The 17,415-nt window shown below is 38.2% G+C and overlaps 1 protein-coding gene across 22 annotated transcripts in view; it reads left to right on the forward strand.

The window, feature by feature from the left end:
* The window catches only part of FAM13C (family with sequence similarity 13 member C), a 116,008-nt gene that overhangs the window by 38,238 nt on the left and 60,355 nt on the right, over positions 1-17,415 (forward strand). For 16 of the 22 annotated variants that reach the window (XR_014956261.1, XM_085583246.1, XM_085583252.1 and 13 more), the window contains one exon: positions 17,258-17,322. The exons of the other annotated variants lie outside the window; for them this stretch is intronic. Coding sequence is in view for 15 of the 16 variants with exons in the window: in XM_085583246.1 (XP_085439372.1) it covers positions 17,258-17,322 (65 nt within the window). In the remaining variant the exon portion in view is untranslated. The remainder of the gene's footprint in view (positions 1-17,257; positions 17,323-17,415) is intronic. 22 annotated transcript variants of the gene reach the window in all.

Here is a 17,415-nt window from a genome sequence, read left to right on the forward strand (position 1 = left end):
TTGAACAAGGCAGGCACTAATATATATCCCTGAGAGTTGAAGCTGCTCTGAGGATCATGAGTCAGTCATATCAGGCTGGAGCTGAAGAAGTAGAATGACGGAAACTGTTTTCCTGTTGATTTCTTATGAAAATAGAAATTATGTAACTTAGGAGCTTTGGGTAGTCTGTGTAAAAGTGAAGTCAGTCCTATTTACACCAGGGACTATTTTGTGCTAGAAAATTCATAATTCCTCCAAAGGCTGAGGTTGGGCTTGCTTTGCTTCACACTTAGAGTCTGTCTCTCCTATCAAAGAGCAAGGTTTCATTGCTGTCATAGCTGTGCACCTGCCTAAACCCCTCTGGAATGGCAGGACTGCATCTCTGATCCAGCTGGTGACATATCTTGACTGGGAACTAATAGAATTGCCTTGGGCAGCAGATAATTTAGGGGTGAAAGGTGTATAAAGCATCACAGGGAAGCACTGTGTGATGTGGCTGTCCCTCAAGCAGGGCTCTTTCACCCAGCATGCAAGAACCCATCAACACAGTGAGCTGAGAGATCTGGTTTTGTTGTCATTCTGCAGAATGGGGTGCCAGGCATCACTCATTTCAGGATGCAAGCACAGCCTTTTATACAAAAAGGTAACAAATGGTACAGAAACAGGTGGTTTGGTCGCTCACACTTCTATAACAAAATTCACAATGTATATGTGGTGGTCTAGTCCAGTTCTTTCTATTATCATTTACAAACACAAATTTCCCTAGGAGTGTAATTTTTAGCTTTATAGTTCTCTAAGCTAACTTGAGATCCTATTTTCAGCCTATCTGCTGCCATGAAGTTATTACTTAACCTTATACTCTATTAAAGTTTTGGCTTGAATCTATTTGAACAATTAATTGCCAATGAATTAAGGATTTCCAGCACTCTGTTCTGGGGGCTCATTAATGCTCTGTTGCTCTGGCACTTTTTTCTCATTGTTTCAAGACCAGCTCACAGTCCCTGTGAGCTTTTTGTGGATTTTTTAATATCATATGTGACATCAATATAAAACCAGGAGTTTTCCTAATTGGAGTTAATTGGTAACTCTGAGTGTTACTTTTGCCAAGTGTAGCCACTGATTGTATTTCTCTTCAGAAATATTTTATGATGGCATGCAATTTGCTAAGATAAAGTTGCATGTTCTCTTAGCTCTTTATGGTTCCCATGGGATAAAATTCTCTTCCAGAGAAACCAGTTATGTTAATGAGGGAAAAAATTCCAGAGAATGGGTTCAAGAGGCACATTCCCAAGTCAGAGCCCTTGTTGAGGAGAATAGATTTCAAGCATGTGTTAAATGTACTTTACATTAGAGACTTGGATTCCTCTGGAATTTCACATACCTTTGAGCCTTTTTTCTTTCTAAATTCTTCTTTCTTTTACTGTTGCTGAAACAAACAAAATCTGCCCGTGGTTTGAGAATTGCTAATTGGGCTTTTCAATTACCATAAAATTTGTCAGTGCTTTATAAATTGTGTTGCTGTTGTGTGCTGCAGCGATAGTGTAATTAAAGCAGATGCAAAATATATAAATAGCCAGCATTCTGAGTGTTCCATTCCTGCAGGCTGTGTGTGGAGCAGCCCTTGGCTCCAGGGCACGGGGGCTGATGTTCTGATGCAGCTGCGGAACGGGGCTCTGCTTTTGGAGCTGCTCCTCAGCTTCAGAGGGTGTTAATGAGCAAATCGTTCTTCACATGGGGGGGGATGAAAGAAAGCATCTCAAAGCTGAATTTGCTGCTGAAACAAAGTTAGAGAGCAGAACTCTTCAACTACTTGAATTCATTTTAGCTTTCTACCCTAACTTTAGCATTTTGCATTTTTTCATGACTCGGACTGCATGGGAAAGATGGTATGCAAAGATTTTTTCCTAAAATGACAACTGTCAATATGGAGTATTTTATTTATTGTTCTTATGGTCAAATATGTTTTTATTTTGCTCTTTGTGTGATTTGTTATTCTGAGCAATATTGAAGAGCTGTGCTGTCCATTGACTTTGTTACTCTCCTGCAGATACATCTTTTAAAATGGCCTAGCCTGGGAAATAACAGATAATGAGTTTTACAAACTCCTTTCTCAGAAGTGGCACTTAAGATCTGTGGTTTTCTTCTAGTGTGACATTAATGGTGTTTGTGGCACAGGAGGACTGTCAAGAGAATTTGAAAATTAGAGACATGAATCATCACGAAAACAGTGGTAATGTTATTTTCCATGGCTGCTGGTCTGTGATGTAACTTTGGATCAGATCTTGCTTTATTACTGTGAATAGAAATTCAGTGGGATGGGAAAGAAATTCCCTGATCCTTCTTGATGATTCCTTTGATACCACAAGCCATCTAATTGTTTAATTCCACTTAATTATTTTGGAGTAATTTAGTAATTGAGAGTAATGGCACAAAAACCTCTCTGCAAAGGAGGATGAGAATGCCAGTTATTTACTGCAAAAAATTTCAAAACATTTCCAGAGAGGATGAACGTGGCCAGAAAGGTGTTTTTGTTATTTCTATCAGATTGGTGAAGAGGGGATTATTAGGACAATAAATTAATTACCAAGTTTCATTAAATCCTTTCAACCCAGAATGGAAGGCAATTTACAGCAATATATTAATTAGCAAAAAATTAGCAATATAGTGCTGCACAAATATACAAAGCCTCTGATTTTTTCTTATATTTAATGAAATAATTATTTGCTCTAATATTTCAACTTCCCTGAATCCCCAGTGTATTGGGGATGTTGTCTGTTTTGCTTTGGCTTTCTTGTGGTCTGAAGATTCAATTGTGGTTAACTCCAATGAAGTAATTCAATCAAGTTCTTGGCTCTTTATGACATAATGAAGTAATTTTGGTGGCTAACAAAAATAATATTTGGCATTGCTTTTCATGGTATTGCAGTACTGGACATTTGTGATAAAATGTTTCTGAGGGTAATTAAAAGCATGAAGTCGAAAAGTTTTTGGTATGACCAATGGGGATTGCTGTGGAGGCCCTTTCTAATTAACAGGGCTGGTTTGAGGGCAAAGTTTTTATTCTGCCGAGAAGGCTCAGAAAATTTTTGTTACAAGGTAAATGTCTCAGTGGCTTCTCCTTATATGCCGCAGGCTTATGCCTGGATGGAATGAGGGAAAGCATTAGTAAAATCCCTGATTCCTGGTGAAGAAGAAGGAATTCTTTCTTTCAGTTTGACTTGTGCATGGAATATTTTAAGTGTTTTAATATATATGGTTAAATGTGCTTTGCATTTTATGTAGTCTATAATTCTGAGAAACAGCTGTGAAACATCTCTTATATATGGCCAGTACCATAAATTAATTAGAAACTGTGCCCTTAAATACCATCCGAAATGTGAGTCCTGCCTGTGCCACTCCAATTGGAGCTCATTGTCATGTAAGGTCACACCAGCACAGACCTGTAATGCTGGACAGGTATACACTAAAATACCCTTTCCAGTTTGTTGGCTACAGGAAGAAGATTTGGATTTGGTTTAGAAGGGCAATTCTGTGCACTGCTGGGATTCTGGAAATGTCAGTGCTCAGTGGTCCTTCCTGGAGTCTCATTGCCCCTGAGGAGGCAAGCGTGGGCTGCAGGCTCCAAAGTGGCACCTGGAGCCCAGGTGGGCAGGGCAGAGCCACCCTGGCAGTGCAGCTGTGGCTCAGGGGGCTCTGGGGTGGGCTCAGGGGGCTCTGGGGTGGGCTCAGGGCCCTGGCGCTGAAAGGGGCTCAGATCTCATGGCCAGGGCAGGAGGGGCACCAAGGCACCCAGCTGGCACACCTGGCTCAGGCTGCTTTGCGTGGGAAGGGGGGGTGATGGTCTTGGTCCATCTGAATTTAGTACTTAAGGTCACTGCTTCTCTCCATGACTGCTTGTTATTTTCCCTGATATTCTGATGATTTCTGTGTGAAGCACTGACACTCATTTACCACGTTTCCCAGGGAATGTTCTATTTTCATGCAGTGCTTCCGAAAGCTTTGGCATTTTTGCATCATATACATTGCATGTATTTTTCTTCCGAGTAACACAGCAATATAGAAAAATAAGAGTATTTCTCAGAACTAATGATTTTACTTTCCATTTCCTATATAAGGGGTTCATAAGGAATAACTTTAAAAAAAAACAAAACAAAACCAAAACTTCACACTGCTACTGCTTCACACTATAACTGCTGTAAAAGTGAACTTTCTGAATTTCTGTTTTGGTTTTATTGTAATATATTGAAATGGATATATAAGCAGGGGCATTTTTCTTCCTAGATTTGAAGTCCAGTAGTTTTCCAGTCAAATAGCATATTCCTGGGTTATTGGAAAATTCATGCTGAGCTACTTCACATGAACTAACTTTGCATGTCACCTCTGATGTTTCTGTTGGCTGGCAAAAAATGGCTGTTATTTGCAATTTCTATTTTCTATTCCATTATTTCTACTTCTTTTGACTCTTTCTCTGCAAAGCACTTAATCTAGTAGGCTGAAAGTAGGAGACTTTAAATATTCAAATGAAAAGATGATGTTACATTGAGTGCTGGCAAATCATACTGCTAAGATGTTTAAAATCAATTGTGATATATAACTAGTTTGATGATTTTGAGAAATGTTTTCATCTCTGAGAAGACTGATAAGTGGATAATTTATTCTTTTGTGAGCACAAATGAACAAATGCATTTTGTATTTTTTACCTTGGCAGTTCTATGAAGCAGAAAATGCATGATTGCAATTTTGTTGGGGTTCAGATTCAGTGTGGAAAATCCTAAGGTGTCTTCAGAGAAAGTTCTGAAAAGTTTGCTATTTATGCTTCTCGCTTGGTTGTTCTGGAGACTGTACTACAGGAAAGACAATATCCTCACTGAAATTCAGACCATAGGTTTATTTTTGCTGGCTTATGACTATATATTCCTTCTTTACAAAATAAAATCTGAGAAAAAGTTTTAGTTAAGCCCTTACAATTGTCAGCTTTCAACTTTTACCATTTATAGGCTAAAAATGTAATTTAGTGACAGAGAACCTTATTAAAAGTGTGTGCTGCAGATGTTTTCTCATGGATAAATCTTTCCAGTAAAATCCCCAATGTGTCAAAATACTGGTTTTTTAATGCTCCGCCCTTAAAAAAGCAAATCAATGACTCTTTCACCACCCGTCCTGAAAAGAATTAAATTGACAGAGGCTTTCACAGCAGTAACCAGAATACCTTTCTGTCTCCCAGACATGTTTTGAATTCTGTATATTGCATTTCTTCTTAATTTTTTGATGCAGAAAGGTTACTACTCTTTTTTGAAATTGCAATTTTGTATAAAAAGTGCTTCCATTTTTCTCAGCTGTTCAAACAACTGCATCCTTTCTAAGTCCACACTGTCCTTTGGGAATGGTCTGCATCAGGGTTTCTAGTGCTTCTTGTGGGTTTCATTTTAAAGGATTTGTTCAGATGAGCAAGGACTGCCCTGAAAGGTGGTAACAGATTTTTAAATAAGCTGTATATAATTAAAATGGTAAATGGGAAAATTTGCTGCAATGCCATTTGAGAACATTTTTAGCCCTCAGTCTGGTCACATCTGAGCACCTAGGAAGACCACAGAAGATTTTACCAGGCTTGTACAAGTGTAAAGTGGCTCTGCTGAGAGAGCAGATGGTGCAGGAACACGGTGGGTGGGCTCCTGGATAATATCCACCCAAAGCACACTGCCTCAGGTGTCACAGAGCTCTGGGGAAAACACAGCCTGGCTTTGCAGTGATGCTGCTAGATATTTTTGGGCTGACAGGTAAGAGCTAACTTTGCACCTTGCCAGGGCTGAGGTGAGGTCAAGGCAGGGTTGCAGGAGCCAGAGCTGCATCAAGCTTACAGGTTCTGTAAGCACACAGGCTCCAGGGTGGCAGGAGGTACCTTGTCCTGCAGTTCAATATGTGATGGACAACTTGTTCAGTCTCCCTTCAGTGGAGCTGAAAGGTGTGAGGCAGGTTAATGAAAATATTATTAAGTGGTCACCAAGGAAATATGAGCTTCTTAGTACTTTATTCTCCCTCTTTGAATTAGATTCATCTGTCCATTGCAGTCTTTTTCCAAGGAGTTTGCTCAGATTGATGACAGAACAAGCTTCATTTTAAAATACACCTTAAAGCAGCAAGGCATTTTTCTTATTATATATTTATAGAGTGGGTCCATGACTTGATTTACAGGAGATTTTTGTTCTAAATGTTTCTGTTCTATGTATCTACTTGTCTACTGCAGTCTGGTAATTGGAACTGCTGTGAAATGTAAGGAAAAGGGCAGATTAGGATTAGTGCAGCTGTAGAGACCCACATACGTTATAAAAATCAAGTTAGGAGCTGCTTAAACACTGAAAAAAAGGAGCCCATGCTGAGCTCCAGCCTCACCACAGCAAAGTAAGAAGTGCCTGTTTTTGTGTTAACCAGTTTAAAATTAACTCTATCTACCCACTGTATTAGAGTTGCAGCAGATGTGGTTGCAAGTTTCCAGGAGAGGTATGCTACAAATCCTTGGAAATAGCCGAATTATAAACTCTTAGGTTTATTTTTTATGTTTTTCTGTAAAAATTGACTTCTTGTGTCAGGCTACACATATTTTCATATTAATTGAGTGAAAACATTCTCCAGTAACATCATTTTCTCTGTTTCACAATGCTCATTTTAAATTTGAAATCAGGACTCTGACAACACTTCAGAGGGTGGTAAACTTTTCTTTTTTTTGAGAAAGCTAATTACCTATATGTTGTTTATTTTATTAGGACTAGTCTCTCCCAGTTCAATTTTAAGTTGACCAAAATATATTAGCTCGTTATAGCCTGGACATCAGACTGAGATATTCATGTTTGTCTGAAAATGAGTACTCATATGATCAACATATTTTTATGAGAAGGTTGCCATTTTTGCTTAATTTTAGACAGGACATTTGAGACATTTGATGCTTAGAGAGTTCTTTGTCATCTGAAATGCCACTGGAATACCCCAAGTGTCCATTTTACCCACCTGGTCAGCACAGGCACCTGAGTTGGTCACTGTTATTTTTCTCCCTCTGTCTTTCAAATAAGAATGTTCAGGGGAATTTAAATTTCTCATGAGGAGATGGCATTTTTGTTGCTTAATTGCAAGATATTTCAAAATTCTTTTAAATCTTTCTTTTCGACTGTACAGGAGCTCTGGGCTCTTCCTAAATTCTTCCTTTCATATCCTGACATAGATCACAAGGATAGATTTATCCATCTATGTCTGTTTTGAACTTCTTTTGGGCATTCTTAATGTCATTGTATTTTGCTGGTCAGGACAAAAATAGGTTTTTTTGTCAGGGAGATTCTTTCTCATGTTCCTGCTGACTAGTCAGGAATGGTTCTATTAGGGAGGGAGACAGTTGTCTTTTTTGCCTAATTTGAGATATGACTGAGCACTGATCAGTTCTGGCATTTGTTATACTATTGTTTCTTATGTTAAATACTGGCATTTAAACATATGTTAATACCTTCAGTTTATTTGCAGCTTTTAATGGAGAAAATATTTCAGCTTTTAGTGAAGCCTTAAAAATATTGTTTAAACGTTCAAGCCATGTTTTACTGTAGCATCTTTTCTAATGCTGTTAACATTGCTGTGGTTGGCTGAAGTATAAATTCCATTAAGAACAGCAGCAAGTTCACACTTCAGGCATTGGTTCAACCCTTCAGGGGATCAGTGCATCAATTCACACTGGAAGTGTGATCCAGGTGGCCAAAAGCTGAGCAATCTCCTCTTCAGAAACCAGTGCACCAGGAGACCCCTGGGTGGTAAATTGTCCAGTGGAAACAGATAAATAGGTGCAATTATTTATTATTTCTCATGGCCCACCTAAGCAGTGCTGAGGGGCAAACTGTGCACGTTTTGCTGCTGGGCTCAATGTCTTCCTCTGCCTGGCCACTGCCTTTCAGACAGGCCCAAGGTAGTGGTGGGGGAGGAAGGCTGGGTTACTTCTACTGGCTGGCTTTTGAACCAGTTGGAAAATGCAGGAATTTAAATTTTTAGAGACAAGGTTTTGAGGGGTTACGTTTTCTGTTTCTCAGAGTCTGAGCTCTGTTTGGTGTTTCTGCTGGGAGATATGAGAGATATATGTTTCTCACTCATGTGAGAAACAAACTGGACTAAAGGAAAGTTTCCTGATATGCCTATTTTTAGGCAGTTTCCTACTCTGATTGAGGCAATATTTTGTCTGGTTTTCTTAAGAGCTAGGAATAATCTCTCCATGGCATGGTTGCCCCTGGCAAAGACTTTCTGTACTGTTCCAATCTCAAGGAAAATTTCTGAAATGGTATCTAGAAGTTTATGAAGTGGTATCTAAAAGTTTCTGAAAGTTTCTGAAATGGCATCTAAAACTAAGGTAATAAAACAGATTCTCATTAAAAAACCCCAGACATATAATAACACAGCAAGACAGGAATTTCTGATATAGGTGTCTGTCAGTTGGAGGCTGTTAAATCACACTTGATACCAAAAGGGGCCCGAAGTCAGTGAATTAATGAGAATCATTTCAGTATCCTCAGGCCACACACTCAGCAAAGAAGTGTCCCTCACTGGGCCAGGCTGGTGGGTGGCAGCGATTTACAATGCAATTTCAAGGAATATTTAGTACATGTTATCAATTATTGTATTTCTATTCTGCTTAAAAAGAAAAATACACAGGCAAACTTAATTTAGCCTATGAATTCCCAAAACAAGAAATAAAGATGATATCCCAGCCTGGCAGTAAATAAATAGAAAACAGGAGGCTGAAGACACAGAGGTTGTGAGCACCTTCAGATGAGCCTGCATAGAGGGATCCATAAACCCGTGGTTAGTTCTGGGCTGCTTTGCTGGAGGATTGAGGTGCCTCAGATACATTTCTTGGGGTACTTATCATGAGATATTCCACAGAAACAAAAAAAAAAAACCAAAAAACATCTGTGGGGTGACTTTCCTTAAAGATTACTGGGTTCAACACTACCATATGAAATTTTATTTTCTATAATATTGAATATGGCAATAACGACAAAGATTCTTGAAAGAAACAAGACTGAGAAGGTAACTATGTATACTCTTCAAAAAGCAAAAATCAAAATTCATTGAAATATTGTAGCATATTACAGTATGGCACGTGGGATTTAATAAGAAGATTAATACTTAAGAATTAAGCTACAATAAATAAACTGTAGGCAAAATAAGTAAATAAAACCACCCAAACTTACAGACTTAAATTCTGTCAAAGCTAGAACTGCCAAAAATCTGTTACACATAGCTATTTTAGCTGCATGTTACTTTTTCTGAGTGCTTGCTAATCTTTGATTCTTTTCTTGATTTGAACATGAGGCAAATTGAATTAGGGGTTCCTGACATAAGAACTCTTCTCGTTTCCTTGACCCATTTTTCAGTATTGCCTTGGGTTAGTGGTGGGTTTTTTTAATTTGCTAGCTTCACTGTAAATCTCGCTCTTTCTTGAGATGAGGTGGATGTAAGTTGGCTGAATCATAATTCACGAGCTGAAAAATTAACAATCTATAAATTGTTTCTTTAATATTTGGGATGCAATGAAACTCCAAATTGATCTATACTAAACATAAAATAAGGCAAAATGTATACCTGTACACAGGTTGTCCTGGCTTGTCCTCAAACCATGCATGATTTCTAGTTTTGGTAAAACTAAAATACCATCAAGGCCTGTGTTCTTGCTGAGAAACACAAGGGCTGGAACTGAACAACAGATAATTAATGTTGGGGCAGTTTCTTTTGTCATTTTATGCTCCTTTTCTATTGATTCCTGAGCACTTCAGTGTCTTGCCAGGTGCATTTCTCACATAGAGGAGCAGCCTGTGCAGGCCACTAATGGAAAAATCAAGAATGGTACTGATGGCATAGGAGAGTCTTTTTCCTGGGAACAGAAGGGCACAACTTCTGTAGGAATTGTATTTGTAGTGGTACTTTTGCACAACAAACAAATAAAAAACCAAACTGGTAGCAACAAATACTTCTCTAGTTATTGTGAACATTTTGTGCATGCAATTGCACTCCTATATTTACATAGAAATGAAATAGATTAAGAGTCAGGATGTGAATATGTAAATTCAAATTCAGAAAATGTCAGTTTTTAGAAACTGCAAGGAAGAAAAACATTCTCAAATAGTTTAGGAAGGTTCATTTTGCTTGGCAGAGGGAGTTGTTTTAAAGAGTTTTTATTGTTTTGTCTTGTGGTAGAATTGGTGAGAAAGTAATTGTATGACAGTCACCATTCTGGCTTCCACTTAAAGGATAAAAAATTTACTTTCTTCATGGTACTGCTAATAGAGAATGAGACACTTTTTGAAGTGTTTCACATTTTAAATGCAGCAGTGGTTTTTCTTCTCTACAAAAGAGATTTATTTCTAGTGTCATATTTCATGTTCTGTGGTACAGCTATAATAACTAACAAGCTGAGGGCTGCATGCAAGACTATCACAAGCTATCAGTGAAATATAAGTTAAGTCTGATTTGATTAGGTCAGCCAGAGATTAATGACTCCAGGACAACTGCAAAGGTCTCAAGATGTCAATACTTATTCTTTTTTTAAACAATGAGAAGAGGAAAAAAAACCCAACACCAAACCATTAAAGACAGTACTGCTACAGTTCAAATGCATTTCTTTGCCTATTTTTAAGGAGAGGCATCGTGGTAATACTTGAAAATGTGCAAAATAAATATCTGCATAATTCTGAAGTAGATTTAGACAACTCAGATACTCTAGGAGTTCCATTATTTTGCTTTGTGTTTAAGTTGGCATAAACCCTAACATCTGAGTTAGATGACAAAAGGATGCCCTTGGTGTGTGGCCCTGTTGTTTAGAAAATCTCAGATTATTTTGCCATTCATAATGAACATTGATGTGCCATAGAGATGACCCTATTGTTGATGGCCCCCACTTCCCTGTGGATGTTTGCTCCCAGGATGAACTGGGACTCTGGTGTGCACAGTGCACACTACAGAAGGTGATTTATTTCAACATTTTACAAAATACTACTGTAACATGTTACATGTATAGGCATTTAGAATCCAAAATCTTAAAGACAGATCAACAGATCTGAAAATTTAGCTCTCTTATGAGCTACTGAATTTTATATCATCTGATGTGAAGCTCTTTGATCCTAAAGGTACTCATCACCTGAATAATTTTATATCCTGAATTCATTTATATGCTCCAGTGATGCAAAACTCAACTCGAAATACATTTTATTCCACTTCAGTGATGTAGCACAGATCCTACTGGTGATCATGGTAGCTTTTAATGAAAAATTAGGTAATAAGTGAGTGGAATAGAGCTCTGACTTTATCAGTGGGGCTAAAAATAAGAACATCAAAAGGCAGGGAGAATACTTGTAAGAAACATAACTACTGTATCTTTGTGTATGTCTGTATATATAAATAAAGGAATCTTAGGGGGATTTTATGTTTTCTTGTAGTGTTTTTTTTTTTGTTTTGTTTTTGTTTTTTGTTTTTTTTTTTAATTCAGGTACCAAAGATGCTGTGATGAATTTCCAGAACAGTGAAATAATTTTGGTCATTTTCTTACAGTCTTAGGAAGTTGCATTCTGTTTTCATTTGGCATTATGCTTTTAGGTAGTTTATTTCATGCTATTGAAAGAATTGCTTTATATTACGCTGTTAGAATGCCATCTATGTTCCTTTTCAAAAGTAATTTTCTACTTTTTATATATTTCCTCAGATGAGTAGCATCTTAAGTAATGCTGAAAAAATTGCTCCTAGTTGATTTTTACCTTTTATTGCATTTATAGTAATAGTGGTTGTCCAGATATGATACTTGTTACAGATTGTGCAACCAAATCTATGCCAAAAAATCTCTAATTTTTTTCAAACAGCTTTTATGAAGCGTTCAAATTCTTGGGAATGAATTGACCTAAGTCTTGAAAATATGAAAAGCAATAAAACGTTTCCAATATTCATATTAATGAGACATAAATTGCACAATAGATTCTACATTTGTTGGTTTGACAAAGCAGCTGCTGCTTCGACCTGTGTTGCCCACTCTGAAGGATGGCAGCGCTACCCTCAGTGCAGGATGGGCTGTTGTCTTCTCCCTCCAACTTTTGGAGCTAATCAGCTCTTACAAACAGAAATAAGAATCTCCTGACAAAAAGGAAATGTACACTGCTGCTCTGTTCTGACAGTTCAAAATGTTTCAGGCAAGTGCTCACTTGAAAGCCAAGAGAATAAAATGCAAGTACAGTCTTATTCTCTCTGAATTGCTCCCTGTTTACTTCTCCAGATATGTTAGGGTATTTTTCTGTTATATCAGCTGTCATTTATTTGAGGTGTATGGTAAAAAAGGAAAAAAAATGACTATGGAAATGCTTTCTCCTGTGGTTTTCCTATTACTTTTCAAGCCATATTTTAGGTGTAATTGAATGAATAGTTTCAGGATAAGAAATTACTATAAAACGTTCTCATTTTTCCCTAAAGTGCACAAGGGTTCTCTATCAGTTTCTGTCTGCCTGCTCCACAAAGACATTGCCTGTGTCTCTGGATTTTTTGCTTGCACAGAACTGTGTGTTCCTGTACCAGGCCTGCTGTGGGTGCCAAAAGGGAAATTGAAGACCTGTTTCTGACCTGGAGATACTGGGCAGTGAGGAGGTGATAAAAATGAATGCCTGGCTTTTGTGGAGCTGTTACCATCCTTTACCTTCTACTAAGGGAACTTTAAAATAGAAAGCATTATTTTAGTTTGTATGGTGACAGGATTTTGAGAAGAAGTGTAAGTGCCCTGAAGCAGAACATAAAAAAAAAATAATACATTGAATATATAAATCTCTCCTTCCCACAGGTTTTTGCACAGATGGTCTTGGGGCAGTGCCAGGAACCTGCAGGTGCAGGAGGCCTTCCCTTAGCCCTCACTCCCTTCAAGCAGCTCTCAAACTCACAACTTTTTGAACCCTGAAAGTACATTGCTTTTTCTTTCTCACCAGATGAGGTATAAAGGTTTTGCCAGCCAACTGGAAAGCCTGTTGCTTGAAATGCTTTAGCACACGTTGTCTTACAGGGTGAGACACAGCCAGCTGAAGGAGGAGGTGCACAGGCTCTAGAAGTGCTGCTGACTGCCAGTGCTTTGCCCTGCAGCTCCTGAGTACCATCCTGAGAGATTCAAGGGCCAGGAAGGCCACTGCAAAGACAGTGATTGATGTTGCTGTGTTTGTAAACTGATTCCTCACTGATCTGAAGGAAGCCTCAAGAGGTCATCTAATCCATAATTCTGCCTGAAGGAAAGGTGAACTCCACTTAAACCATCCCTTACGGGCATTTGTCCAACCTGATCTCCCCAGCAGGGATGGAGAGTGAGCAACATCCCTGAAGGATTTACTCCAGCACTTAGCTAATTTCTCTCTCTCTCTCTCTGATCTTCAGCTACTCATTGCCTTTTGTCATGTCATAGTTCCTTAGCTTTCATGATGTCCATATTTGTAAGGCTTGAACTGAAACTAAAAGAGAGTGATTTGGACCTCTTAGATTACTTTAAAATGTGACTGTGAGGACCAAAAGAAAGGACTTATTTCTTTTGTGTGCTATTGACCAAATGAGCTTTGCTAGTGTGTGGAATGGGTTAAATAGAGCTACAGTGCTTCCAACTACCTATAGAGAGATGAGCAAATTCTGCTTCTGAAGCGCATCCTGATGAATAATTTAGGGATTCTGGGACTGCATACTGTACATAAAGGTATTACAGGGCATAATATATCATTAGAATGTATAGAGGCTCTCTGTAATTTGAAATAGAAAATATATACAGTAACCTAGCAGTAAATAACGAAAATTTTCTGTTTGAGAATTAATGCCTTTGTCAAAATGAGAGATCAAAACTCTAATATGAAATTTGTATTTCAATAAGATTAATGGAGGCCATCACTAAGACTTGAGAAAGCAGCTCCTGAGTCTCTGACAATGTAGTGGTAATAAATAAGTTGGATCAATTTCCTACAGAACATCTAGACAGGCAGAACAATTCTGCATTGCAGCACCTGGCAGCGGCCCTGCTCTGCTTCTGTGAGGTGTGCATGCACACATTGCATGGGAGATGCAGCTCTTAATGCACAGAGCTGCACAGCTTGGGGCCTGAGCAGCATCAGCTGCCCTGCCACAGCCCTCTGCAGGTGTGCTGGGCACAGCTTGCTGTAAATTTGAATGTTTTCAGGCCATGCTGCCTGTGGCTTCATTATTTTAAACAAATATTCACTTGAAAATATTTGTATCTGTTAATAAGCCAATCAGTTTTCTGTTCCTCAGTGCCTGTTGCTTATAGGAGTGTTATGCTGAGGTTTTTTAGTAGAGGCTGGGAAGATGAGTCAAGGTTTTCCATGAGGGAAGATCAAGACACATGTGATTCATCTGTCCCATGTGAAATATTGGGTGAAAATGCATGTGGTACACCAGATAGGAAGAACATCTCCTTTGTTTAACTCCCTGGGAATAAACCATTCACAAACACTTCTGACTTATGACAGTCAAAACTAAACTTCCATCCTGAGCTCGTTCTCACTTTATCACCTTTCTATTCATTGGTGTATGCTGGATTTGACCTTAAAGCATCTTTATGCACACTGTATTATTCAATGCTACTGAGTTCCATTAGAATTCTAATGAATACTGTCAAATTACCTGTAAAATGATGCTGGTTCTGAAAGTTATTGCAAGCAGTCAGAATATTATACTTAGTGCCTCTGAGTTCTGGTGCCAGTTTTAAAACTTTGATGCTTTTAATGGTGAATATTAGAAAAACTGGATGCATCTATATTCATAGCTATTTTTGTGACATCCTCTTGTCAGCCTATGCAAGACTAGAAGCAGTACACTTCCAATGGTAACCTTGATTTATTACTACTTTCTATGTCACTGCTCTAAATAAAGAACTTCTCTCCAATGAAAATTATAATCTAGGATTTCTGTGCAAAACACTTTATAAATATCTGTTTAATAACCTGCTGAGGGAGGGCATTGGCTGCTTTGTGCTATCTCTGTTCAGTGGTACTGGGCTTTTCATTTTGTCTGATGAAATTCTGTGAAAAAATGTTGGCACACCTTTCCCTCATCCTCCAGAAGAGTATCTACTTGTTCCAGTGGTGTGTTAGGACTAGGACAGGAGCTCAGGGCATGACTTTCCCCCCAGTGAGTGATGAACACATTAATTGAACACATTTAAATGTCAGGATGCCTTCAGAAAGCAGGAATGGCACCAGAGCTCCTGAGCAACTCTTCCAGTTCTGGGTCATCTCCAGCCAGAGGATGACTTGGCTGTGTTTCTGCTCAGCAATGTGTGTCTTTGAGCTTGACTGTGCCTTGTAAAAAGAATGAGGCTGGCTGAATAGTTGCAGCTTTATGCAGATTGCATTTGGTGAAAAGATTAGTCCCTAACTTCCCAGGTAATCTTTCTTTTCTAAGATATTGAAGCATTTCTGTAGTGTTTAGGTTTGGGGAATGGAATTCATGAGGACAACTGGGTGTCACTAAACCAGGAGATGCATCCAGAGACCTCATCCTCCCTTGTGTTGAATTATGGTACAAACTGGAGCAGTTCAACAGGGGAGGTCTGTAGCCCAGAGTTTGGGGCAAACTCTTTGGAATGAACAGCTGAAATTCATATTCACACCCCAGGACAGACAGATTGAGCTGTGGTTTCTGGTATGACTTGTACATGGGTTATGGGAATGGTAGGGGCTGAAAAGAGAAGGAGAGGGTAAACATCTCTTTTCTTACTTTTCCCTTGTAAATCCCTGCATGGACTATTTAGTATTTTTTCTCTTTAAAAAAATCTGTAAATGGAAATGTTTTATTTTGGATAAAAATAGGTACTGTGTTAGTACTTTTCACTTCTTTTTTCATCAGTTTGTCACTGATGACTAAGTGATGGAGTTCTGAAAAGTGTGGTTTTGGTTTAGCTCTAGAAACCCATGCAAGGTTTTCTCTTCAGCAGGTAACATCAAAACATAATGTATTTCTGTCCCTTGGTTTCATCTGCCCATCTGCCCTGTCTGTTTAGCCTCTATCATTTCAGATATGAATTTTTTCCAAACATTGAACATGCCAGAATTTCTGCTTTTGTTTTGGGCTGAAAGCCTACAACATCTGCAAATTAGAGCTGGCAATAGGAGAGAATTAATTAAAATGGAAATCTCTCTGTGGCTGATGTAAATTGCAGCATACATCTTATACTCATCTGAGGTAGTAGCACATGAAAAAGTCTTCATACAAATCTGTTAATAAATTACTTCTTTTTTGAAGTTAAACTGGTTTTGATCACATCCAGAAAGGAAAATGGGTACAAAACCAAGTTTTTAATTTTATGATAATTCTAATTTTAATTTGAGTTCTTATCAGTCAGTGTTGTAACTATTTCTAGTTGTTTCAGACTCACAGAGGTTCTTATAAACTGTACTCCATAGAATATTCTCAATCCTAGAGTACCAGCAAACTACCAAAAGATCAAAATTGGTACACACAAAAAAAATCACTTTTTCATACAATTGGCATTGATTTTATCATGATTTGATGCATATAAGAATAGCCTTCATATTTACACAACCAACTGATAATTTGCAGATACAGAAATGCAGTTTGATGAATATAGAAACAAAGGAGAAATGCAGATTGTGTTTTCCTGTTTGCATATGTTGCTGTCTGTGTATCTATTTCCTTGGCTTTGAGTCCTCACTCTCTGGGGTGCTGAGGTTAAAGAGCAGTCCCTGGGCTTGGCTCCATATCTGGAATTTCCAGATGGCTTTTTTGTCTTTGAGCATCATTTCAATGAAAAAGATGGTGTAACATCCCTGATTTTTTTGGATGGAATGCAAAACAAATCAAGTATATTTACCAGTCCAAACTTCTGCCTTGGAATAATTAGGTTTGCAAATTTTCAGAGATCTGACAGACTATTTTTAGCTATAGCTGGAAAAGATGTCAAGCATGGCAGTGTCTTTAGCCTGCACAGTAAGAATGGGTCACTCACAAGAAGTCTCATCTAAACAGTTTGGTTTGCAGGACTTTGTTACAAGTTTTGGAGGGAAAAAAATGCTTTCTGTGTCTCTATTAATACTGGAAAGATAAATTACCCTGGCTCTTATCAGTACCTTTTATTCTAGTCTAATATTTCTGTTATCACAATTAGTTCATTCTGTGCTCACAGGAAACTTCTCACGATTCAATCTTTTCACTTCTCTGTCTTTTCTTTTTCAAGTTCAACACCAGACTGATTCCCCTCTCCTCTGTTTTCTTTCAGTGTCTCTTCCCAGCCCACTTGACCAATTCAGTTTCTGTCAGCCTTCTTGCCAACCATGACCTGAGGTATCTGTGTTCTTTACGATATATTAATGGGTTTGTTTCCTGCTCACAATCAACAATTAATTAACTTCTAAATTTTTTTTTCACATGTAAGAG

This window comes from Lonchura striata, chromosome 6, assembly GCF_050655825.1.
Source record: "Lonchura striata isolate lonStrDom1 chromosome 6, ASM5065582v1, whole genome shotgun sequence".
Lineage (NCBI taxonomy): Eukaryota > Metazoa > Chordata > Aves > Passeriformes > Estrildidae > Lonchura > Lonchura striata.